Raw genomic sequence first — 24,812 nt, 5'->3', positions numbered from 1 at the left:
AAAGAATAGGCACAAGGCGATAGCATTCATTTTGTGACGCGTGGTTAAAACGTGTGACACACTGCTGTATGCTTCACATGCATTGTTTTACTGGATTCTCTCAACTCTATGAGGACATTTCATATCAGGAAATTATTTCGTAAATAGTTTGCCAACGTGCACAGAGCTAGGGAGTGGTGGAAAATGGCCATGGCCTTCACCTTCATGCTACTGCCTGCTAGCTTAGCTCCTGGAACTTCCTGGTGTTTTTTTGTTTTGTTTTGTTTTTTAGCATCATCAACCATGTTCACAAGTAAATCATACAAATTGCTGGAAAATATCCAACATTGCAAAAGCGGTATCATGGATTCAAAATGTTCCAGTCATGTGACTATTAATAACGCACAGAAAAATATGTCAATGGACTCTGAATGTACATTTCAGCCGGAAGAATTGAAATTGATGTTACTTACATCTCTGATGCTGGTAACTTCTGTCATTGGGTTGATATAATAAACGACTTCAATATCAGTTTCATGTTTTAAGACGTTACATGAAATTCTCAAGGTTATTAATATCCTGCATTGCCTGATGTTTTATCAGTTAGTTTTCATAACACTTCCATTGTTGAACAAGGAGAAAGAGATGACTATGTCATTCTTTTTCTTTGCTCTCTGTTGAGGCAGTCACCTTTCTCACTTATTAAGAGTTAGTATGAAGCCCTGAGTTCTTTGATAGGAAATACTTTATCAGCGTCATCTCAAAGGAAGGAAATGAGCAATAGCTGCTGTGAACCACACCTTGCTTTTGAGAGAATTCCTAGAATTAAATGCTAGCATTTGTTCTCACACGTCAAAGACCTAGCAAAAATCTGGTTTCATGTCAATGTGAAGTATAGCTGAATAACAGAAAGTGACCTTTGGGTTTTAAAGATTTCCCTTCCTAGATTTCTGGTACATTTTTCTATGTACAAGACACACACTTATGAAGAACTGAGAATACTTTGATCATCTTATGAGGTTAAGACCTATTAGCTATCAGGATATTTTAGTGTCAAATCTGAGGACTTCAAGCCTCAACTTACTCCAAAACCTCTTTCAAAAAACTCGCAGGTAATGTGGTTTTAGTAATAAAGGTGCATCTTTTTCAGAAGCTTTGATTTGTGTAAACATTTCTAGAATGTCATGGATAAATACAAATAATTCTGTTTACTTTGCTAAAACACTTACTTGTTAAACAGACCATCAAGGTAATGGCTACATCTTGCATGAGATACTGGTAATTCCCAAAGAGCTGTAGTTGCTGAAAAGGAAATAAAAGTAAATATAAGGGGAAGCCTGGGTGGCTCAGTTGAGCATCCAACTCTTGGTTTCGACTCAGGTCATGATCTCAGGGTCATGGGATCGAGGCTGGCCTTGGGCTCCGCACTCAGTGCAGAGTCTGCTAGAGATTCTCCCTCTCCCTCTCCCTCTGCCCCTCCCTCCTCATGTTCTCTTTCTCTCTCACGCTCTCTCCCTCTCTAAAAATAAATAAATAAATCTTGAACAAAAAGTAAATAGAAGAGTTGCTTCTGCCATTGTAGCATTGTTACCGTTGCCAAAACTCTTTATGAAAGTAATCAAGAAGCAACAGTTATTTTTCTTTCCTCTTTAAAAAGAAAGTAATTTACCTACGATCTTTAGCATCTCATTGGAGAGAATGAAACCAGATCACGATTTTCCCAGTGTTTAGCTTAATTCCATATTAGCAACGAGAGTCAGTCAATTGGGAAACACCCTCTTCAAAGGCCACAGCTGCAGTCTCAGCCTGGACAGTTGAAGTCTCGACATAAGATACCCGCTGAGAACGTCAAGCTTAAAATTTTGAAATCCAAGCTTCAAATCATTCAACGGATATTACTCTCCATTCTTATCCATAGACTGAGTTCACAGTATTATTCTCTTGGGGTCCATTCACTTTCACAAACTGAACAAGAACCCCTACCCCAAGTAAGCCCACTGCAGACTTCATTCTGGTATGCTTGACTTCCTAGGTTTGTGTAGACACAGAACTTGTTTGAAGTTCACATTTATGAAGTCATATATAAAAATCAACTCATTATCTCCAGAAACGTGCTTTGCGATACCTGTTGCAGCCAGCTCTGTTACTCTGCGTCATAGCTGTTCACTGAACATTGACTTATGATCTGGTCTGAACCATTAGAGACCACATTTATTCAAATGAGAAATATTTCTGGATTTTTAGAGTGTGAACCCACGGCCCTGAAGTTTCTGATTAAAGGTCTTTGGCGGGGGGAGGGGGTGCCTGGGTCGCTCGGTTGGTTAAGCGTCTGCCTTCGGCTCAGGTCATGATCCCGGAGTCCCAGGATCAAGCCCCACATCGGGCTCCTTGCTAAGCGAGCAGTCTGCTTCTCCCTCTGCCCCTCACCCTGCTCGTGCTTACTCTGTCTCACTCACTCTCTCTCTCTCTCAAATAAATAAAATCTTTAAAAAAATAAATAAATAAAGGTCTTTCGGGGACACTCTTATTTAGGTCTAGACCATAAGAGTATATGGCTGCAGAGTGGCCTATCTCTATGTGGACACAACTCTATGCATGAAGACTTTGGAACTGAGAATTCTGTCATATTTTTGAGAAGACATAAATTGTTCCTTATCCTCCATAAATTGTTCCCCAAGGGTCAAACCCTCCAACTCTCTCTCTGTCTTCCTTATATTTCTTTCTCTACATATCTTTTCCTTTCTATTCCTGAGACTGGTATAATTATACATATGCAGGTAAGATGGAACAGGGAGAAATTTTTCCAAGGCAGCTTTAGTTTTTGTTCTAGAAGCAGCTGTCCTAAAACTATAGAGAACTTTGGAAATCTGCCAGCCTGACCTCCCAGAGGCACATAAGGGCTTGGCCAAGGGCAAGATCTAAGGTGTTTTTAGTGATAGAGGCAGAACTTGAATCTAGGTTTCCTGACTCCCAACCCAGTTCCTGTTTCTATCTGCCTGGTTGCCACTTAGCCCTCTGTGTGCGATTCTCGCACAAAACAGACCATCAGACACTAGAGTCCTCCAGTCCTCTCCTTCATCTCTCAAATGTCTCAGAAAACAGTATAATAATTGGCTCCCTGAAGTGTTCCCTGAGCCTGTTGGATCGTCTCACTGTAGAGCCAGTTATGACTGAAATAATGAAGATTACTTTCAACTTATACATATTTCTTCCATACAGTTAGTTAATTCTAAAATTATTATTTTTATCATTTAATTTCAAAAGTCCTTCTTAAAATTTTTTTAATAAAAGGAACCTGGGTGGCTCAATCAGTTAAGCCTCTGCCTTTGGCTCAGGTCATAATCCTGGGGATCGAGCCCTGCATCAGGCTCCCTGCTTCTTCCTCTTCCTCTGCTGCTCTCTCTCTCACTGTCAAGTAAATAAATAAAAATCTTTAAAAAAAATTTTTAATGATAATCCTTTACTAATGACATGTCTAAGTCTGTAAGTTCTGGGCAAGTTTAGCAGTAAAGTTCCCATATGGGAGTTTATCTAGTTTTTGAGTGCTTCAAGGTCAAATTCAAAAACTTCTCTTTCTTTTTATCTCCTCTTAGTCTTTTGTCAAAAATATTCCATAGTTGGCAACTGATGCATTTCCTGCTAGTTATATTTAGGTTGTTCTGAAGCTCTCTTCATACTCCAAGTAAAGAAATAGATGCTTGAAGAGGTCAAGTGTCTCAAGTTATCCAGAAAAAAACAACACTCCTAGAAAACTGATTCCTAACTACTTATTTCTAGCTCCATGTGTCATGTGTGGTTATGCCAAGTTCCCAAGTTTGCAGACATCTATTTTGAGAAATGTCATTTATTTATAAAACATTAAATTTTGCGTAAGAGCCACACCCCAAAGAATAAACCAAGGATATCGATGCTATTAAAAATGGGAAGAAATTATTGAGGTTCATACCCAATAGAGCAGCGATGTACCAATAAACTGAATGATGCCATACATGGTCAAGTATTTAAACACCCCAAAGGATGAAACCAGAGCGGCTCGGCCTTCTCTGTTTGAAAAAAAATAAAAATAACTGGTTATGCATGATGTACATTGACTGGTCTCTCTTATATTTCAAACAGCGTTTAAGTTTAATAGCTTGTTAATAGACATTCACTTAATCAACGATTCATCCTCTCAATTATTTATTGAAGCGCTCATTTGCTCATTCATTCTCTGCTTCAGTCATGACCTCACTCACTGACTCATGAACGCACTTGTATTTAGGGCTGATGAGGTACCAGTGTTTTGCTTCGGGTTGTGGAGAATAAAAATGAATCAGGCACAGTCTTTATTTTCAGTGAATTAAAAAGATTAGCGCAGATATTATAAACACAAGACACCATGATAAGGTGCAAAATGTCAAGCTTTGACTTGACTGTGACTTGTTCCACCCTAACAACACTTGCTTCTGAGAACTGAGCTGTGTGTGTTTTGGAGTCCCGCAGAGACTTGAAGCTAAAGGACAGGTGTTCTTGCACGTCAGGAAGTGTGGATGTGACTTCAATATGTGAGATGAATGGCGTTTTGTTGGTTTCAATGCTCCAGGAAGAGCCCATGGTAATAATCTGAGCTGGTGTGGAGTTCAAAAGACATAAACACAACAGTTAAAACTGCAGGTTAAAAAGTAAGTATTCTCTTTTTTTAAAAATGCTGTTTGAGCTGTTACTCCCTAAACTGAGGCTTGGTTCAGTGGTGGGTGATGACAGGCAAAGAAGACAGGGCGGGGCAGGAGCTCACGGTGGAGGAGCGGGGGAACCTGGCAAACAACCCCTCCCGCAGCCTGCTCTTGTCAAGACAGAAGCGAATTCGCGTGGGAGGCAGCCCACGTCCACCGCCGTGGCACAGACATCTGGCTGCTCAAACACTTTGTCATCGGAAGGGGTACCCGAGAAGGAAAACCTTAAAAGCCAAACTGGTAACTGTATCACCTCAGGCATGATGAGAATGTTGGGGAGAGACGGGCCAGGATGCGCTGGCCAGATGTTTTCCACCAGGCTGTGAAGCCATTTGTTTTCAGCGCAGAGAAGGGAACAGCACACTTTTCAGCACAGAGAAGGGAACAGCACACAAGCTGAGGAGGGGCCAGCGTGTGAAGCTTGGACGGATTTCGCACATAAACTGGGTGGTTTCATCCTTTTTGTGCTTTTGTGTGTACCTTTCCAGAAGAATGAAAGCACCTAGATTCAAAGGCACGTGAAAAAAGCCATTCTGAGGAAAGTATAAAGGAGGTTTGCACGAGCCTCCAAAATTACTGCTGTTCCTAATGATGATGAATTTTAAGAAGCTAACTCATTTATTTACGCATTCCACGACCATTCATCGAATGTTCTGATGTATCCAGCTTAGTCCTGGCATGCAGATACAGAAATGAATCAGGTACAGTCCTCGTCCTGAAGGGCTTCAACCACAGCAACATGTCAATCATGTTTCGAAGGAGCAAACAAGGACCTCTGGGTCTAGGCATCCAAAACTGTACCTCAGCGCCCCTCGGGGGGGTGTTTTCCCAGGGATGCATCAAGGAGAGCAGGGGTAAAAGGAGCCTAACAGAGCTGAACCAGATCTAATCGTTATGAATCTATGAAATATAAAAGCAAAGATCTTCTACCCTGAAGTCTCACTAAACCATCTGCCATAGAGAAATTTTACATCATGACTTGGATCTTAAAACACTACGTGCATTCACAAATGCATTGGGTTACATGTGTGAGACAGAGCATCTGAAGTTCAAATGCCACTGCCTTTTGGATGGATCGAGTAAGCGCTTTGCGCAAAGAGTTTAAACTCCCTTCACACCTGGCACTCCAGCTTACCCTCCATAACTCCCACCTTCTTAGCTCAACTGGGCTATTGGGCTCCTGCAGTTAAAACCCCATTTCTAAACATGGCTCTCCACGTCACCCAGCTGGAATATTCTCCCACCTCCTTCCTGTTTATGCACGTCCTGTCCATCCTTCAAGTTCCAACTCCCCTGCTGAAACCTTGCTTCCTGGCATAAGTCATCAACTACTGGAACAATTACCATATTGTTTGGGCATTAATTTATTAAACCTAATTTGTTGAGGACTTCTCACTTATCAGGCGGAAGGTTCTCTGTTTGGTGATTATATTTCTATCTATCTGTACCTTTACTGGGATGGGAGTCCTCCAGGGCAAAGATTTGTCTCATTCCTCATCCACCACATTTCCAAGCACAATATTTTAAAAAGCTCCGTAAGTCGTGTTGATGATGGAAAGCATGATTTAGGGAGAGGGTCCTGGGCACTCCATTTTGTAGTCGCCATGATATGAACGGAAGTTAAGACAGTAGAGAGAGTAAGGAAAGGGCTTGGAGAGAGTCTCCAAAAGACAGATCAGGAAAACACAATGCCTGCCTGGCTGCAGGTGAAGAAGGGGAAGAGTTCAAAGTACTCCGAGGTTCTCAGGGCTCTAAGGACCAGAGAACACAGGAGTTAGGAAGGGGAGCTGCTGGAGGCAGGGGAGGTGCTGATGTCTCAGGCTGTGGAAGGACACAGGTACACGCATCCCGGGATCAGGGAGATGTGTCAAACTGTCTTGCTGCTGTGCAACCAGACACGGGCATGCAACTTCAAGACTGGCACCTTTAGGTGAGTGATTCCTGCTAGTAGTTGCCCATTCAGACGCACAGACGCACCAAGAGCCATGCTGGACAACTTCGTGATCATCCTTTTTGAATAAATCTCAAGTTTTGGTGATGTCTTTCAGACCACTGGCTATGAAGATAGACTGAAGTTACCCTACCTTGTTATAAGAAGCTACAGGTGAAGAGGAGTCGTGAACAAAATATAAAGCCTAATGTTTTATTCTTAACTACGTTTCAGATATGAGTAGAGACAAAATCAGCAATGAGAGTCGGGTGGAAATGAGGGAGGTACTGAGAAAATCAAGTTTTTAATTCCTTCCCCTTCCCTCGAATGTAGTCTTTCATGTGATCATTTTGGATATCCACTGATTTGTGTATTGGAGACGTAACACTATTTGGGGACGCTATCTGATGCAGTGTTCCCTTTGTGCTTCCTCGCCCACCCCAATCTCAGGGAGGAAGGTTCCAGTATGCACCCAACATACAAAATAAGGGAGAGGAGAAGTAAGAAATGCAATTGGTTTTTAAATAGCAACTCTACCTTTCAACTACCCACATGACTAGATGCTCATTCTGTAAGCCTCAGCGAAAGTTACTTTTTGGGTGACTTTCACCAGCATTCCCAAGCACACTAATGACCCCTTAATCGGTGCTCTGATAGCACTGTCCCCATGCCCCGTTGTGACACTTATCGCTGTGAATTATGGTTGAATTCTGTCCGGTCAGATGGCGAGGGTGGAAGGGAGTAGTGCTTACTTGACGAGCTGAGGCACGCACTCGATGTTGGCTGCTTTCGAGGTGAAGTGGGAGGCCACAGACGCCTCCTGCTCTGACAGCGAAATGCCCGCATGAGCCATTTTCAAAGCCTAGAACGACAAATTCATGTTACACGCAGGACTCTTCGGGCCAGGCTCTAACTCTTCAAACACCATGAGGGTATTCTTCACATCGTTGAGTTTATAACACTGTCAGCTTCCAGTCCTGGGTCTGTGTTATGCTGTCCCTCCACCTGGGGTACCCTCCCTCTCCTGATCCAGAAAGTCATCAATGAAAGAGGGCATCAGCTAAACAATGACCCTGAGGTAGAAAAGTGGTGGGTGTGTTCGTGTGTGTGTGTGTGTGTATGTGTGTGTGCGCGTGTGTGCATTGGTTGTGGGAATGTAGATGTGATAAGAAAAGGGAAGCACTCATTCAAGAAGTCCACAAAAAAGACGACAGCATTTGGGTGGACATTTGTGGGGGCCTTCCCTATCACAGTTCTTACCACGTAGCAGGCCATCTTCATGAACAAAAAGAAAATATATCTAATCCTCACTTTTTCCTGGGTGGTCTGATCTAGCCAACCAGCTAACTGCTGGCATGAAGTATGGCGAGTAAAGCATCTTCACTGGAGACAGGGATCAAATCATAGACACCACAGATCATTCCAGGACACGTGTTGTCTCACTAAAATAAAGGCTAACTCGTTGTCGTCAAGACTAGAAGCAGCCCAGAGAGTGCACAGAGCAGACAGTGGCTAATTGGCAGGCTATCAAGTTCCTAATCCTACAAGAATTGCATGCCCATAAAATGGGATTTTGTACTTCTGTGGGTCTGTAACACTGCAAAGTATCTTGTTCCTATGGTTGGTACAATACTAAATTCCTGTTCAGTAAATATTAGAATATTTGCTTCTTCCTCCTTCTCCCTTGGTACTTTGTTTCTCCATTACATATTTTAGGACCATCTACTTTATGTTTGGGTTAATATTATGCAAGATTCTTTCCCCAACCAGATAATGAATTTTAAGGAAGCAGAGGCTATGTCCTTTTTAACACTTATTATTTCTTTTGGTCTAAATTCTACGTAACTATGGGAATGGGTCCACATTTTAGGTTTTGAAGAGCAGACTAACAACTGGCTTCTTCTCATGAAGTGTAAGGTAGAAAAATTTGTAATAGATCTTTAAGTGTGAGCATAGTTTTTCACAGAACTTGGAAGAAAATAAGTAAAAAAAAAAAAAAAAAAAAGTCAAAGAACTACCCAGATCTTAAGTATCTAATAGACTTTGGAAATACAAAGCAATCCTCTTCAGTTTTGTACCGAAAATATATTTTTGTGTTCATAAATCTTCAAGGTAGGCTACTGTGTCAACAGTATCTATCTTCAAAACTCAGGGTCTAAAACGTGTGCTGCCTTCTATTGTGTGTGGGAAGTCATCTGCTGAGAATCATTAATTTAGGTTTGCTATAGTTTATAATAGCCAAATAGTTTGGTCTATGATTTCACTGATGATAAAAATGTGCGGTTAAAGCCAACTGTTAGAAACTGACCCTGGAGAAGGTTAGCAGGAAAAAAATGCAGCTTATACTATACATAATTCAAAACTTTAAACCATCCATTTCAAATGTTTTCTTCCCTAAGACTTTACCAGTTGTGTGACTTCAGGCAAAAAATAAATAAATAAATAAAGATAAAAGAAAAGAAAAGAAAAGAAAAAGAAAAAGAGAAAGAAAAAGGAAAGAGTTCACCTCTCCGAGATTCTCTTTGTACTGACAACATGAGAGATTTAAACCAGCTCATCTGGTAAAGTCCCTTCTAGGTCTGAACTACGGGAGTCCAAGGAGCCTTTCCTTGCCCTTTTTATTCTAGGCGTTGTCAGAAAACAGCAGAAGTGGCTCATCCGACTTTACACCTCGCAGTATCCAGCCCACACTTGGGTGTGGGGAATGTAAGCAGCAAACTGGTGAAGCGATTGCTGGCAGAGGGGTGAAGACACAGACCCCGGGGAACCATGGGGTCCTCAAGAGGGACAGTAGGAAACTGCCTACATTGGTTGGAGTCATTTCTACTCACCCCGCAGTCGTTAGCCCCATCTCCACACATGGCCACATAGTAACTGCGGGGAAAAGCATGAGAAAAATTAATGCCTTAACACCTCGCTTGGATCATCTCCATCACAACCAACGCACGTGCAATGTGTGTGTGTGTGTTTTGAACACACGTGCACTCAGGCTGATGGAAAATGACTTGGCGAGAAACATTCCTGGAGGAATAAGGCCATTGGGTATTTAAATTGTTTCAGTCACATAGAAAGAATAGTGATTCTGCGACAGATGTCCACCAAGATGATTATACATGTCGAAAGAAGTCCCGGGTGATTGCATTGACTAGGGCTAAGCTTCAGAGCACGCAGCCATAATCCCAGCACCCCCCACACCTAACGCACAGACAGAACCTAATGCATCTGTGTTTTGGTGGCTGACACCATTGAAAGTTCAGAGTTTAGACACTAGGAGGAGGAACACTTGGGAAATGGCCGAACGGGTAGAACCAGAGACATGGACACATATTCTTGATGCTTCCTGGAATGACATGAGATAATATGCTATACCGGTTTGATGTGCCTCCTGGAATGACACGAGATAATATGCTATACCGGTTTGAAATGCAGAGGTAAATATAAAGCTGTTGCCAAAGAAAAAGAAATTTCTGACGCAGGGCACGTTGTCTTCTCTTATAGGTAAATAATACATTATAGGTATTGATTAATGGCAATACTATCAAAGGCTTGGAGACAATTTGCCAAAAACACACAAAATAACAAAATCAATACAGGCAAAGAATGAAGTTCTCAATTTCCTTATTACTCGTTGGCACATAGAAACAGTCATTTTTATAAGTCAAAAATGGTCAAACGTAAACGAACTCATGAGGTTCGACCTAATATTTGGCTGCTAGACATGCAGATCCCCCATGAACAATTCATGTGCTCACGTGCGTGTCATGACAATGCACGTTTGCTCAAGTGGCTTCCTTTCTTCAGGCTTGAAGCACGTGTTTAGTCTTTATAACACACGAAGAATCTTCTATCTTCTAGTGCTCCCTGAATGCAGGCAAGAACTCGGGCAACCTTATGTGCATTGCCAGTGATAAAGGCAGGAGGAGTAAGATGGGGAAATTGAGAGAATGGTTCATTCTGAGGCAGCATCTGTCTTCCTGAATCGATTTTTCTTGGGGAATATAGCTTTTCAAAAGTAAGCATATAAATCGACAAAACTTCTTAGACATTTGAGAAGGGTAAATTACTTTCTTCAGCCACTATCATATAATGACCATGTAAGTAAAATAGTCATTTTAGACACCAGTTACTAACCTAGCCTCAAGGCATTATGGGAGTTGATAGGCAGTTTCTTAAAACTTCCCTAAAAATGCTTTGGCAACAAAAAATAATAGTGAAAGGCAGTCTCCTGGTTTTACCTACTACTTCTCTGCAGTTATGTGAAGTTTCACTGTTCTCTTTCCCTTTCCCTTTCCAGAAATCTGTAGGCCAGAAATTGTAACATTCCCAGAAAGTTATAGGCAGGTCTGGTCTCAAGAACTATTTCATTCTGATGTGACTTGGTCATCTGTATTTCTAAGGACATAAGAAAGGATTTTTTTTTTTTTTACTTTGTCCTCTATACCCAAACCTCTGCCAGGACCAGATACTGTGAAAATATCACTCCACCTCTTTTTTAGAAGACCTGAAATCATTCACATAGCCTCTAATGGACCAACCTCAAATAATTCCAGATGACAACTCACACACTTCACCATTTTTCCTGTTCTGAACTATACACGCCCCTATTTTTTCTATTCTCCGCATTCAATCTGAGAATCTTCCTTTAAGTTATGCTGTAGAGGCCACAGAAGGAATGCTGCCTGGCGTAGGCAGGTTCCAAAATGGCTCTCCGTGATTGGCACCTCTGGGTATTCCTAATGTTGTATAAAGCCCTTCCTTGAATGTGGGCTGGACCTAGTGACTTGTTTCTCATAAAGAGAACACAACAAAAGTGAAGGGATATCGCTTCTAAGAGGAAGATATAAAAAATGGTGATCTCTCTCACGCGCGCTCCTCTTGCTTGCTCACTCTTGTGGAAACTAGCTACCACGCTGTGACTGCCTTATGAAATGACCTGTGTAGCAAGGAACTGTGGGTGGCTTCTGTCCAACAGCCAATGGAAAACTGGGACTCTTAGCCCAACCCCCCACAAGGAACTAAATCCTGCCAACAACATGCCAGGGAAGCTGGGACAAACCCCTCCAACTCTAGGGGTGACGGAGCTGCAGTCCTGGCAGATACCTGATTGCAGCCTTGTGAGAGGCCCCAATCCAGAAGCCTCCACTCAGCACACCTGGATTTCTGACCCACAGAAATGAAAAATAATAAACAGTGTTATTCTAAGCTACTGAATTTGGAGGTAATTTGTTACACAGCAATAGATAGTGAATACACTCTCGTTTCATGCAGTAATACATACTTTAATTTCTGAAATTCTTCAACAAGACTAGATTTCTGTCCAGGAGACATTCTTGCAAAAATGGTTCCATTCACCAGAATCTAAAGAGAAAAACAACTATCGCAATAAGATTCGAATGAAGAACCCCTTTAAAATAAAAGAACAGCTCTGAAAATCATTCTGGCCACTGTTTGAATATAGCCTTGGGCGGTATGTCATTAGCCCAAATGTCAGGACAGGGAGAAAGGGGACTTAGTGCTTTACTGTTCAACTTTCACTTTCATCCCCCATCACAACTTTATGACTTCCTTCCTGGCCATTTTTCCGAAATGGGATAACCTCGAGTTAATAACTGGAAAGCAGCAGAGCACATGGGGCAAAAATGCTTAAGGAAATATAGTTCTTTGCACTAAAAACCATCTCTACAATTGCAGGGTAGGTAGAGGGAAAGCAACAGATGAGGAGTGGAGAACCAAGGTTCTATTCTCAGCTCTGGTCCAACTAGCTGGGCAAAACTGCCACCAGGGACCTAACCTCCTGAGTCTCAGCTGCCCCAACTCCTCAAGGAGGAACTGCACTAACAGCTTTCTAGAAGCCTCTGGGGTCGAGATTCAATGGTCCTTGACTGGTAAGGCAACAGAATTCTCAAGAAACTGCTAACAGATGGTTGCTGCCCTCAGCCTGTGCTCCACTCATCTCCTTCACACTGACAGAACAACCCTGCACAGCACTATTTTTAAATAGACACACAGAGGACAAGATAACAAATGATTTTGAAAATAAACCATGGAGCCTTTGTTTCCTGCTGCTATAATTTAAGAATCCAGACAGGACGGGGGATAGAGCTCAGCCTGACATGAGTTGGTGGCTTTCAGAGAGAGTCTGACCCACAGAACAGGCAGCGCATTTGGAACTATTTGAAGGTACTCCTTGTCGGGGAGGGAGAGATGGAGGGAGGCTGAGATTGGGTTGGCCATGGGGGTGAGGAGCTGGACCAGAGCTCAGACACCGGAGAGGGGTTCATGCACATATGCGGGACCATGTAGGGCTGGGGAACTTCTGAAGGAGCAGTGCCCCTTTGGGGGTGTTTCTTGCCCAAATCTGAGACCACCTCACTGATCATCACCTTCACTACTCTCTTCTTTTTTGGCTCACTAGTTTGAGAGCAAAACAAAACACTTCATTTCACCAGTACTTACTTTGGGAAGCAAGCTGTTGAAATGCTGAAATATCACTTGGTATGATTTCCCACTCATCGCAAAATGGTAACAGCTCCCTCTTGCTCCGTCAGGCACTGAACTGTTCCCAATGCTAAGGTAGGTTTCCTAAATTCAAAAGGGCATGGTTTCCACAGGGGTTCTCAAGGAATGCCTCTGCTTTCCTATATGGTGTGGAAGGAAGTGCGTTAAAGTCATGTAACAGCAGGGGCGCCTGGGTGGCGCAGTTGTTAAGCGTCTGCCTTTGGCTCAGGGCGTGATCCCGGCGTTCTGGGATCGAGCCCCGCATCAGGCTCCTCTGCTGGGAGCCTGCTTCTTCCTCTCCACTCCTCCTGCTTGTGTTCCCTCTCTCGCTGGCTGTCTCTATCTCTGTCAACTAAATAAATAAAATCTTTTTAAAAAAGTTATGTAACAGTAAATACATAATGCGTTATTTGTCTGTGGAACTTAGACTCATATAAAGAAGACATTCACAATGTCCTCCCCAAATTACATGAATATATGAGACATTGACAACATAATGCTTGGGATCCTCTCCTAGGAGATACTATGTGTGGTATCAGCCTACCGAGAAAATCCTTCCAATGTACCAGTTAGTGATTCCAAGGAAGAGTAGAAAACATTCTTCCTTTCTCTTTCTTCTCCTCTTCACGCAGACTTTTATTTCCTAAGATCTTTTACCATTCATTCATTCACACATCATGCCCCAATTTCTCCCTGTATAATAGGCAGACTCCTTCTTTGGAGCCTAACTCCTTACAGCACCTGCCTTCTCCCCACTTCAACAGGTGACATGTTTCCTCATGGTGCCCAGTTCCTCTTGCATACCCTATGTGCCATTGCACCAGTTTGACTCCTTTGCTGAGACCCTTTCTCTCCTGCCCTCCACCTGTCAATGTGTCCCATCACCTCATTCTAGCCCCACCTGGCTTAGCCCCAAGAGAGAGCTCCGGATGAATGCACATGCATTCATTGTGCCGACAGCCGTCATGCCTTTTCATGCAACATTCCTCAAAGGTCCTTACATTAGTGTAGGACTCTGAGGTTAAGTAGTATAAAAGGTGAGAATACTTTTTTCATTAGAGGGATCCATCTGAGGGAAAGCATTGGGAAGAAAAATATTTTGATGTGCTGAATTGGGAGGCAAAGCCATCCACCCCTCCCTTTCCATCCGCCATTGCAAAACAGCCAACAAAAGATATGCTGAAAGCACTCCACACGAGGTAAGGACAGAATTCCTTCTGTTTTCACTGGAAGGCTGGAGAAGGAGAGTGCGGTGGGAGGGATCCAGAGAGGAGGAAAAAGCCTGAAACTGTGATGTGACTTCTCACAGCAACAACCAAAAATTCAGTAGAGGTATTACACAGGAGAACGGGTAGTGTGAGTGGACTGTTTTTTAAAAATCAGGGAAGACCTGAGTTTTATCACACAGTGTAATGGAGGCAACATGCATTGACACAAAAGCAAGTGAGTTTGCAAGGAAATAAGCCCCAGAAATCTGCTGAAATCATAGAGAGAGCTGCCATCTTTTACGGCCAATGCAATGGGGTTTGAGCCACGTAGGGGCAAAATCACTCTGTACAGTTGTGCAGTTTGTATACTGAAAAAGGCCTACTCCACACTTAACAATCCAAAGGGCTGGTCAGTCTTGAGGAAGGGAACATTTTTGTAATTTACCACCTGGAGGACCATCTCTTTGAACTTACATGTAGGCAGAGGGGCTACATTCAGTGATAGGATGTCAGGCTGCAGCTCATTTTCTTCACAAAAGCACAGGAAGCTTGTTATCTAGAGAAGCCCAACACCTGTTAACTTCACATCACAGGCACAGCACAAGCTAAATGCCTGTGGATCTGGGTGCCATCAGACAGACTTAAATTTTATTTCCTGCTCTGCAACTAGCCAGTCATGTGTCTTGGGTAAGCTTACCTTGCTGGGCCTCAGTTTTCTCATTTGCAAAATGAACAGTTTGTCAACTGTATAGGCTAACTATGAAAACCAAATGGAAAATATGGATGTAAATCACTGGTTCTCAGCCGAGACCGCATATCGGAATCTTGGGGAGAAAAGGGCTAGTGCAAGCTCCCAACCCAGAGATTTGGATTTAATCAATAAAGCCTTGGCACTGGAAGCTTAAAAACTCTTCCAGGTGACTTCTTTGCACAGCCAGGGCTGAGAAGTGCTGGTGGAAATGCTAAATGCTTTGCAAACTGCAGAACTCTGGACAGCTGTGAGGGGTTTTGACCGTGGTGACTTCTAATGCCGAGAGAAGGCTCCTGGGACCAGGACTATGTGCCATCAGCCCAGGCCACCAAGGGGCCTTCTAACATTTACTCACATTCCTTCCCACTCCATTCTCTTGGTTCTCGACCAGCTGCCAAGTCACAGAGGCAGGAACAAAATCTTCTGGTTCATTGGCTTCGACAAGGATCACTTGGCTTCCTCTAGGAATCATTTCAGAATTCTTTGCCACAGTAATGGCTGTTTGAAGGTTGTCACCTAGATGACAAAGAGAGTCAACTTGCTTTCTGTATAAATCTCTCAGCAGCCAGAACTGAGCTCTGCCTCTTCTGAGTGGCCATACCACATTGTTGGTGCTCTTTGGGGGGCATTTCCCTCCTTCTGTCTTATTTGGTGGCACCTCTTGCCCAAGCTTTTCTGTTCCTAGTGGTCAAAAACGATGCCTGCCTCTCCCTCCCACAGTAGCACCATGTTCTGGATATTGCTTACTTCCAAAATATGCACGAATGAAGAAAGACACGGTTAAGCACTTTATGACAGATCTTTAAGAGACTGACAGCCCTGAGTGGTGACGGTATCATGGACCCACTCTGATAGCATGGAACCATCTTGGGGATCTGCATTGCTGCCAAATAGAGAACAGAACATGGAAAGCTGAGCCGTGCTTGGATTGGATCAGCATATGCCATGCCTGCCCCACAGCCCTGAAGGACAGCCCAGTAGAGTCTTTATACCCTTTACACAGAAGTCTCACTGAGGTTCCTGAGGAGCACGTATCTATTCTTGTGTTTAAACATTTACTGTGAGCTGACTAGCACTGTGCCAAGCCTAGGTAGGGAGAGGGGACATTAGACTTTAAGAATGAAGTATGGTCCCTGCCACCAAAGCTTAGGGCTGTTCGTGTTAGGGCTGCTGCACATATGCCTGGGTAATGGGGGCTTAGCAATGACAGCTTAGCAATTTTCCCTCTATCTCAGCCACATGAACCCACTCAGCTCACATAGTCTTTTCTGATTCCTGAGATACACGGAATGCACCAGGCCTCCAGAAACACACACCAGTAATCATCACCGTCCTGATGCGGGCTTCACTCAATTCCTTCAAGACTGGTTTCGTTTCCTTTTTCAAGCGATTCTCCATTATGAGAAGTCCCAGAAATGTCAACTCTGACTCTGCCTTCTCTCTTTGGATTCAGGAGAAAATAAATTTTAAAGCTTATTTATGTAGTCTTGACAGTTGAACTTTATTTCTTCCTTTTAAAAAAATTTCTAAGTTTTATCAATGTAATACATGCATATGTTTTAAAAATCAGAAAGAACCCAAAGCTGGTGATGAAAACCAATAGTCCCTGTCTCCACACCCCCTCACCCTTTCTCCTTCCCAGAGGTAACCCCTTCTATATGTTTTAGCAACGTCTCCCAGTTTCAACTCCATTTTTAAAAGCAATGTGCTTATCTACCAACTCTTCTGTTGGTTTTTAAAACTTCTTAATCATATATATTTTTATTTCAAAGACCTTTTTTGACCTTGTAATAATTTTAGTTAGACATTGATTAAGTATGTACTGCATATGAGATACTACGGTAATAGTCGAATATGGAATCATTTATTTCAACCTCCATCTGTAACCTCCAGAAAACACATGACATCAGCCAGGCATTTGAAAAGTTTTCAGAATTTTAAATTGGAAGCTTGGAGTCTAACTGGGTTGCATTTACTATGTGGGACCTCTCCTCAGGAATGGAGTAAATCTCAGGTGACTTTTTAAAAAGTAAATGTGGGGCCAAGATCTCTTTCTTAATCTCACATTGTTTCTTTTTCTGTCCAGAGAGGAGTTAAGACTGCAGAAGGAGAGGGAGACCCAGGGATCTAACCTTGCTGTGTATGGTCAGTCAACCCCGATATTGGGTCCCATCCCACCTCCACCTTCCACAGTATGTGACAGAGCTGATTCTCAGCCTCTCGGATTCCATGGGGTGAAGCAACTTCCCTCTCCTGCACTCTCTCTCTCCGGCATGGTGTAGACTATGCTTCTTCCATCTGCAGATTCAGCTGCCACTCCCCCCCACCTACTTCCCATCTTACAGAAACGTACAGAAGTCTCTCATCTGCACTTATTGCTTGTCTAGTTTTCTTTGATACTGTTTCTTTTCTATCACGTTGGTAGCACTTGGGAGGGAGAGGAAATAACCCATGGTCAGTAAACCTTCTTTAAGAGAAAGATCAGGGTTGGATTTCTTGATGAAAAATATAACTCAAACTTAGATGGGAACATAGTGAAGAAACTTCTCTCTGGAGTAGAGAACCAGTTACTACATCTTCCTTCAAAAGTCCATTCACCAAATAACTACTCTGTTTTAGATCTTATAGTAGGCACTTTGGTGAATACTCAGATAATTAGATATGAATCCTGCCTTAGTGATCTCAGAGAATATTATAACAGAAGATCTACCCAATACAGAGTGCGTTAAATTCCCATCATTTAATTTCATGACTTTCTATTATAAATTGGATTAATATTTTCTAATTAGCTAGAACTAAAAGAAAGATCCAGAAATCTTCTCACCAGTGTATTCTGGTTTGGTCTCTATTTTTCGACTCTTCCTTTCTTTTACCAACTCAGGCACTTAGGCCTCTTGTTGCTCTGCAACGTGCCCAGCAAAATCCTGTGTCAGGGCCCTCAGGCCCACAGCCACATGGTTTGCTCCCCTACTTTATGCATTTTTCTGTTCAGATGTCACCTCCTCAGAGGACTCGAAGATCACCCCATGTAAAATGGCATTATTATCTCTCTCTCCCAATTAGGATGCAAGCTCCTGAGGGCAAAGATTTTATTTTATTCACTTCTGAATCTTCAGTGTCTTGAAGGGCATCCCACACAGAGTCAAGGTCAATAGAAATTTGCTAAACCAATGAAAGAGTAATTTTGATAAAGTATTTCTTCTGTTTTCTAGTTTGGATTTGTTTTTTATTTTTTCCCCCTAAAAAAAAAGAAACTCTTCTACTTCCCTGTTATGATACCAGTTTTTAAAGAAAAGTTTTGATTTTCCTTATTGGGAAACTTTGGTAAATATAATGTGACTGTGATAAAACTCAAAACATTTTTCCTTTTCTCTGTTTGAAAATAGTAACTAAAAATTAAGAAGCATAAAAGGGGGTTGATATTCTCTATGAAAAACTGAGATGGTTGAAAATCTAGCACACTGTATCATCACTTTCTTATTTTATTATATTTATAATGATGGCTATCTCACTAGTGACTTTTAAATGAGAACATCACAGCAGTACTCGTATGTGGCAGCTGGGTGGTGGGTATCCTCCTTGTCTAGCTACATACATTTTTTTCTTCACACATAACTCTAGCTTTTGCTATTAAAATTTTTTTGTCTTGAAAAACTACAAAATCCTGTGTGTTATGGGCCTTCATGCTTGCTTACGAACAGCTAACACCTTGAATATTAAATCTGAGAGTACCATTCATTTATTTCAAAATGATCTTTGTGATTCTATTTAGAAGATTAAAATGTCATGGCTGAAAGGCTCCTTAAAGGTCATCCAATCCTACACTTTAGAGATGAGAGAAACAGACACAGTGTAAGGAAGGGACAACGATTTCATTAGAGCAGATGGATAGAGGTTGTAAATAGTTACACTGAACCAAGGATATCTACATCTTATGCAAAGGTGTTAATTGTATATAAATGAGGGTCTCTCTATCAGCAACCCAAAATCAAAGATAATAATGCATAGGTAATTTCTTATTCAATGTTCCACAGTATTTCACTACTCCTTTGTCTTGGACAAACCAAAAATAACCTTTAAAAACTGAGAAACATTAAAAGAAAAAAGAATCTGCAGATTATCCTGTAATGAGGATGATTTATACCCTTAATGTAATGAAGAATACTGAATTCTATTTCATATAACTCAACTTGCACTCACTACCTCTCCAGATCTGAGGGAGGTGTACTAGTGAGCTGTGAAAGAAGCTAGGTCTGAAGGATGCCGGAGGTCTGTCACAGTGCCCACTGTTTCCTTCTTTCAAGGAGCTGGGACTCCCAGTCAGTCAGCCACATAATATTCCAAGGCTGAAGGAATGTTGGTTATTTTTGATGGGATGATGGAACGCAGGGCAGAGATAACTCACTGACATTTCGGAATCAGGAGATCTGGACTGCCATCCTTGGTCTACCAACAACCAGCTTTGTGACCTCAGCAAGTCTTCCCCGGTATGGCTTAGAGTCGCCTATCTCCAAATTAGGAGATTGGATGAGATGAGTCTCCATCTCCAGGAGGCGTCCGTGTGACTCGAGTTGTCCTGTCCATCTCCAGCATTCATTTACTTGATGCACATGGACCCTGCTCTCGTGCCGATTTCTGAGTCCCTTACCGGGCTAAATTCTGTACTTCTGAAAGCTTCTCCATCTTCAAGTCTTTATGGGCAAGGGCAATGACACGGAAGCCTTGTACTGTATAATTCCTCAGTTTCTGTGGGAAATCCTTGGGTACTGTCACGTGAGAGGAAAGAGGTAAATGTAAGATCACATGGAAGGCTCCCGGCTCCTAAACAAGGCTCCGGTAACCAGTCACTGTACCCTGTTTAAAACCCCAAAAAACACTTTAATAGAAAAAGTACAGCTCCAGCTAAAAGCCAAAAACAACTTCATCAGTGTACTCTTATTATTCTGACAGAAATGAATGCCAAAGATACACTGGTCATCAACTGGGTGTCAAATCCACTGGCTGGGTTTAAAAAGGACAGGTCTCAGGACCGGGTCTACATGGGTAAGATGAGGGAAACAGCCGATCCTCTAGACCAGGAGTCAGCAAACTATAGGCCAAATCTGACCCATTGCTTGTTTTTATAAATAAAGTTTTATTGAAAGGCAGCCATGCCCATTTGTTTACCATCTATGGCTGCTTTGGGGTCACAATGTCAGGGTTGAGTGGTTGAGACAGATACCATGTGGCCTGCAAAACCTAAAATACTTTCTACCTGGCTCTTCACAGAAAAGCTTGCCAATCCCTGCTTTACATGATAGATGATACAATGCCAACATTTGTGTATTTTGGCATAGTAGTCATAACTAATATTAAAATATTTATAAAATCTTTATGGTTTGTAGAGTGCCTATAAGGGTATTAGAAAGAAGTACAGCATAATGGAAGTATATAGTGGCTTAGGTAGCAAAACACCTGATTTCTAGTCTCCACTCTACTGCCAACTAGATCTCTGACCTTGGGCTTGTTAGGTCTCTCTTCTATACCTCAATTTCCCCATCCATAGAATGAGGGGATATAGAATTTTCTGTCCCCATTCAGCTCAGACTTTCTGTAGTTCTAAAATGTTCCAGGAGGTGGGGATCAAAGAAGACTTTGGCTCTCTCTCTCTCTTAAATGCAGGGGGAGAAATCACTGCAGTCATTATTAGCATATGTCAAAGATCTGAGGTAAGGACAATAAGAATTGGAAGTGCTACCAGAAGGATGAGAGGTGAGAAGTGACAGACTCAAACCCTCACAATAGAGCAGGGGCAATAGTCACCAATTAAAATTTCAAGAGGATACTTACCTTGTATCTATGAGGTTGAAAAAAAATTAAACAGCAAAATATAGGCCATCAGTCTATGAAGGATAGAGTGATAGAGGTAATGGCAGCTCTGAGGAAGATCAAAGTCAGAAAAAAGGGGCCACTTCTCAGGTAAAAATGGCTCTAAGTAGAGGAAGAAGTTAAAGCAATCACTTGCCAAATCTAGAATTGCGTGCACAAGTTGATGGCTATCAGCAATCATAAGGAGAATATAGATGAAAATCAGGAGAAAAAGACCAATTTTATCCAAATGAACTCATTTGAATGCAACAATATTCTTACAAATCCAGGCTGCCGCTTAGAGGGTGCATATGTTTTTAAGACTAAGAAACAATACAAATCTGCTCAAAATCTGGCCCAGAAAGATGAAATTGCTGTGAAAATGATCAATTACATTATTCTAATACCATCTAATTTACTCTAATCACTTTTTCTCTAAAAGATTTATCTTGTCTATATTCTTCCATGGATCTGCACGGCCTTTGGCATGGTGCCAGCCCCCAGAGGTGGTGGGCAGAGCACCCCAGCTGCAGGATGAGCGTAGTGTCTAGACCTGTCCCCTCCATTCCCAGTGCAGGCTCCTCATTCTTGCCCTTCCTGGAAGCCCTCACATAGCTTCCTATTTTGGCTCCCGATCTTTGCTTCACATCTCCTTCCTGATACCCCATGGTGGTTGGACTTTTCTGGGTGGACCTAAGCCAGATATTTACTCTCTGCCTTTCTGCCTCAAAATTCTCACCTCTGCCTTATCAGATCTACTGGGCCCACCTCTCCTTCACTGGGTAAACCATCACTTCCACATTCATTGATTTAGACTTGTACGCTTTATGTATTTGGGCTTCGAAAATATTTTACCTCCTGAAAGAGAAGAGGGTCAATTAAACGAGTACCTGTTTCAGACTTGCAGAACATGGCCAGCATCTCTGGGGCACCCTTCATGTACACATGGAAATGGTCCTCCCCTGCCACCTGAGCGACCACAGACATCCTCTGCAGACTTGAGGAAAACGGAAACTGGCGCAAGATGGCTATGGCTTCCACGGGACTCTGAGGGAGCGCCAAGAAAGGGAAGCTTAAGATGCCTGTACGTGAGATTCAGCAGGTCCACACCAACAAACAGGGTTTGTTCTGGCATGAACCCAGGGACATCATGAAGTGGTGTATTTGTCACACATTTTCTGCCTGTCTCTAAGGCGACTCCCTGATCAAGTTGTCTGGTCTGCAAAGCCCTTCCCCATGGCTGCCTGGAGAAATCCTAATTATCTTCCAGGCAAAGTTCATAGGTCACTTCGTCTGTGGTGCTTCTCTTTCTCAGAAACAATATTCATTCCCACCTCTGGACTCCTGCAGCTCTTTCTTCAGCTTTATTATAGCACTTGGCACACTGTCTTGCACCTATTTGCACCTATATGGATTTTTCTACCCACCCATGCATTTCTCCAACACAGAGCCCAACATGTCTAGCTCTGAAATCACTCTATCCTTTAGCACCTAGCATACTGCTGTAACTTACACAGACACTCCGTGAGTGTTTGTTGAATAAATTAAAGGACAGATTCATGAATAAATTAAAGGATAGATTCAGGAATGAAGGAGTGAGCAAACCCATAGATACTGTTAGGATAAGGCAAAATAATAGGAATATAAAAATAAGTGAAAGTGAGGAGAGATTTACTAGTTTCAAGGAGAAAGAGCCATCTGATTTAAAAAAGCAAATCATACCCAACTGGCTTTTGGTCCTGGTTTTATTATGATGTTTGAATCTGACATCCCAAATTTGCAGTAGTCTGCATTGCAATCTTCCATTATCTGTTTTAAAATGAAAACGTTCATAAGATTCCTCAGAGAAAAATAATAAGAAAGAAATACCTCTCATTTGCATAGCACTCGAATCTTTTCAAAGCCCCTTTTACATATTTTCTCTTCTAGGCCAATTATCTGAATACCATCATTGTCAAATTTCTGTTGCATTGATTTATATTAAGGACCTTATTGTAGAATGTCAAAAAGCCAGAAATATTGTGACTACTATTTAAGTAGTAATTGATGGAAGAAATGCTAGCTACAGGCCAATGGCTCTTCTTGAATAGTATGTCTAGTAACTGGACGAGAGTTTAAGTAGAGATCTACTCTCCAATACAGCTGAGCACATTAGCCCTCAGATGAGTTAGGGTTGGGTCTTAAGATAAACATGGTATTACTTCTTATTCTATATCTGTGTTACTAACCTAATTGGTTAGCTAGAGAATTAGCAAGTTAGTTGCTAACAAATCAGAATGCATGTTTGAAAATGGTTTGTATTCCCTGGGTGTTACAACAGTGTAAGTTATACCATCTGAGAAGCCAATATTAACTGAAAATATGGGAAAGGCCGTCCATTGTACCAATCAGAAAATAGGAGACAACATCTGGCTTCTGTTCTGTCACTTACCTGTTTAAACTTGGGGACATTACTCCATTTCTCCAGATCTCAAATTTCTTCTGTAAAACATTCTGATATGCCTTCTAGTGCTAAAATTCTTAGAGTCAACAAAGATATTCCCCCCCCCTTACGTTTCATGAAAGGTTCCTAACCACCAAAGGATATTTAACTGGAGACTGCTTCTCACCCAGCTTTAAACTCAGCGAATCACCTTGTACTTTCATGCTTTGTTTGGGGGGGATACCAGTGTTCTTAAAGACAGTTCTTCTTACAGAGCTAATACTAAAGACTGATGTTCCCACCCAAGACCCAAACTTGCATGTTATTTGTACAAACAGATCAACCCCGCCCCCCCCTTGATGGAGAAGAGGCACTGTCTGAACCAGGATCAAAGTCACATATAGTAATAATGACCCTCAGCAGCTCATCATTGTGTCAACGTGAATGATGCTGCTGAGGACATTGTAATGATTACACTAATTCTTCCCCATTAAGATCCAAGAAAGTGATTACTGCTTTGTCTTTATGTCAAAAATCTCTCCACAGGAAATGCTCGAATTTTAACTTACTGATATCAGAAATTTCCCTGTTAATCAGGTTTCTTCTTCATTACTTTGGCTTCTAGAAAGCTACAATTTTCCCTCTATACATCTTTAAATTAGCCTTTGTGAGGTGTATTTCATGTCCCTGTAATCATTTGTTTCCATCCCTTCACCATTCTGTTTAACTGCTGTTCTGTAGTTGATGTATCATTGTCAGTAGCTTTAAAACATGGGTTTGTTGTTGTTGTTGTTTGAGAGCAGAATAATGTAATTCATTAAATTGTGAATGAAAAAATGAGTGCCCTCCACTTATTGGGCACTCTTCCGTGCAAGCAGTCCCTCTAGGCTCATAGGCTCAGTGCTTACCACAAGCCTGTGAATGAGTCACCATTATCACTAATGCCCATGGTAGGTGATAGACTCAGAGTCTTGGTTCTGGATTTGGGGTCACACAGCTAGAAAGTGGTGGAGGTGAGAGGTCTGCCCACCATGTCATGACAGCCACCAGGATGGTGTTATGCCCTTCAACCATCATTCATACTCAGCTCAAAAAACTGAACCAGTTGAACTGGGGGACCTTCAGTTTGGTGTCTAGACCTAGACTGTCTAACACAGTAGCTACCAGCCACTTGTGGCTACTTACATTTAAATTAATTAAATTGAATAAAATTGAAAATTCGGTTTCTCAGTTGCACAGCCACATTTCAAGTAGTCGATAGCCAAACGTGGCCAGTGGCTACTACACTGAACAGCGCTGCTTTTGCTTACCATTGCTCTGAGGGTGTTACGGAGATTAATTGTACCATGTTTTGGCCTGTCAAGGCTTTGTGGTCAAGTAGGTTTGGTCAATACTGCATATCATAGTCACTCTTGAATATTCACAGTATACCACAATATATTAAAGAAATCCTATAATTAAGAAA

General features: G+C 42.0%; 1 protein-coding gene across 1 annotated transcript in view; it reads right to left on the bottom strand.

Moving 5' to 3' along the window:
* Positions 1-24,812, bottom strand: part of ATP13A5 (ATPase 13A5) — a 97,776-nt gene that overhangs the window by 20,359 nt on the left and 52,605 nt on the right. Inside the window, exons 15-25 of the mRNA XM_040621734.1 lie at positions 22,648-22,734; positions 21,816-21,972; positions 19,727-19,844; positions 16,395-16,519; positions 15,434-15,594; positions 13,078-13,203; positions 11,900-11,979; positions 9,453-9,495; positions 7,374-7,483; positions 3,926-4,022; positions 1,209-1,281 (exon numbers count right to left, since the gene is read on the bottom strand). Of these exons, the coding sequence (XP_040477668.1) occupies positions 1,209-1,281; positions 3,926-4,022; positions 7,374-7,483; positions 9,453-9,495; positions 11,900-11,979; positions 13,078-13,203; positions 15,434-15,594; positions 16,395-16,519; positions 19,727-19,844; positions 21,816-21,972; positions 22,648-22,734 (1,177 nt within the window). The remainder of the gene's footprint in view (positions 1-1,208; positions 1,282-3,925; positions 4,023-7,373; positions 7,484-9,452; positions 9,496-11,899; positions 11,980-13,077; positions 13,204-15,433; positions 15,595-16,394; positions 16,520-19,726; positions 19,845-21,815; positions 21,973-22,647; positions 22,735-24,812) is intronic.

The sequence above is a fragment of the Ursus maritimus genome, unplaced genomic scaffold (assembly GCF_017311325.1).
Source record: "Ursus maritimus isolate PB19 unplaced genomic scaffold, ASM1731132v1 scaffold_4, whole genome shotgun sequence".
Lineage (NCBI taxonomy): Eukaryota > Metazoa > Chordata > Mammalia > Carnivora > Ursidae > Ursus > Ursus maritimus.
This window is presented reverse-complemented; position numbering and strand designations above follow the sequence as displayed.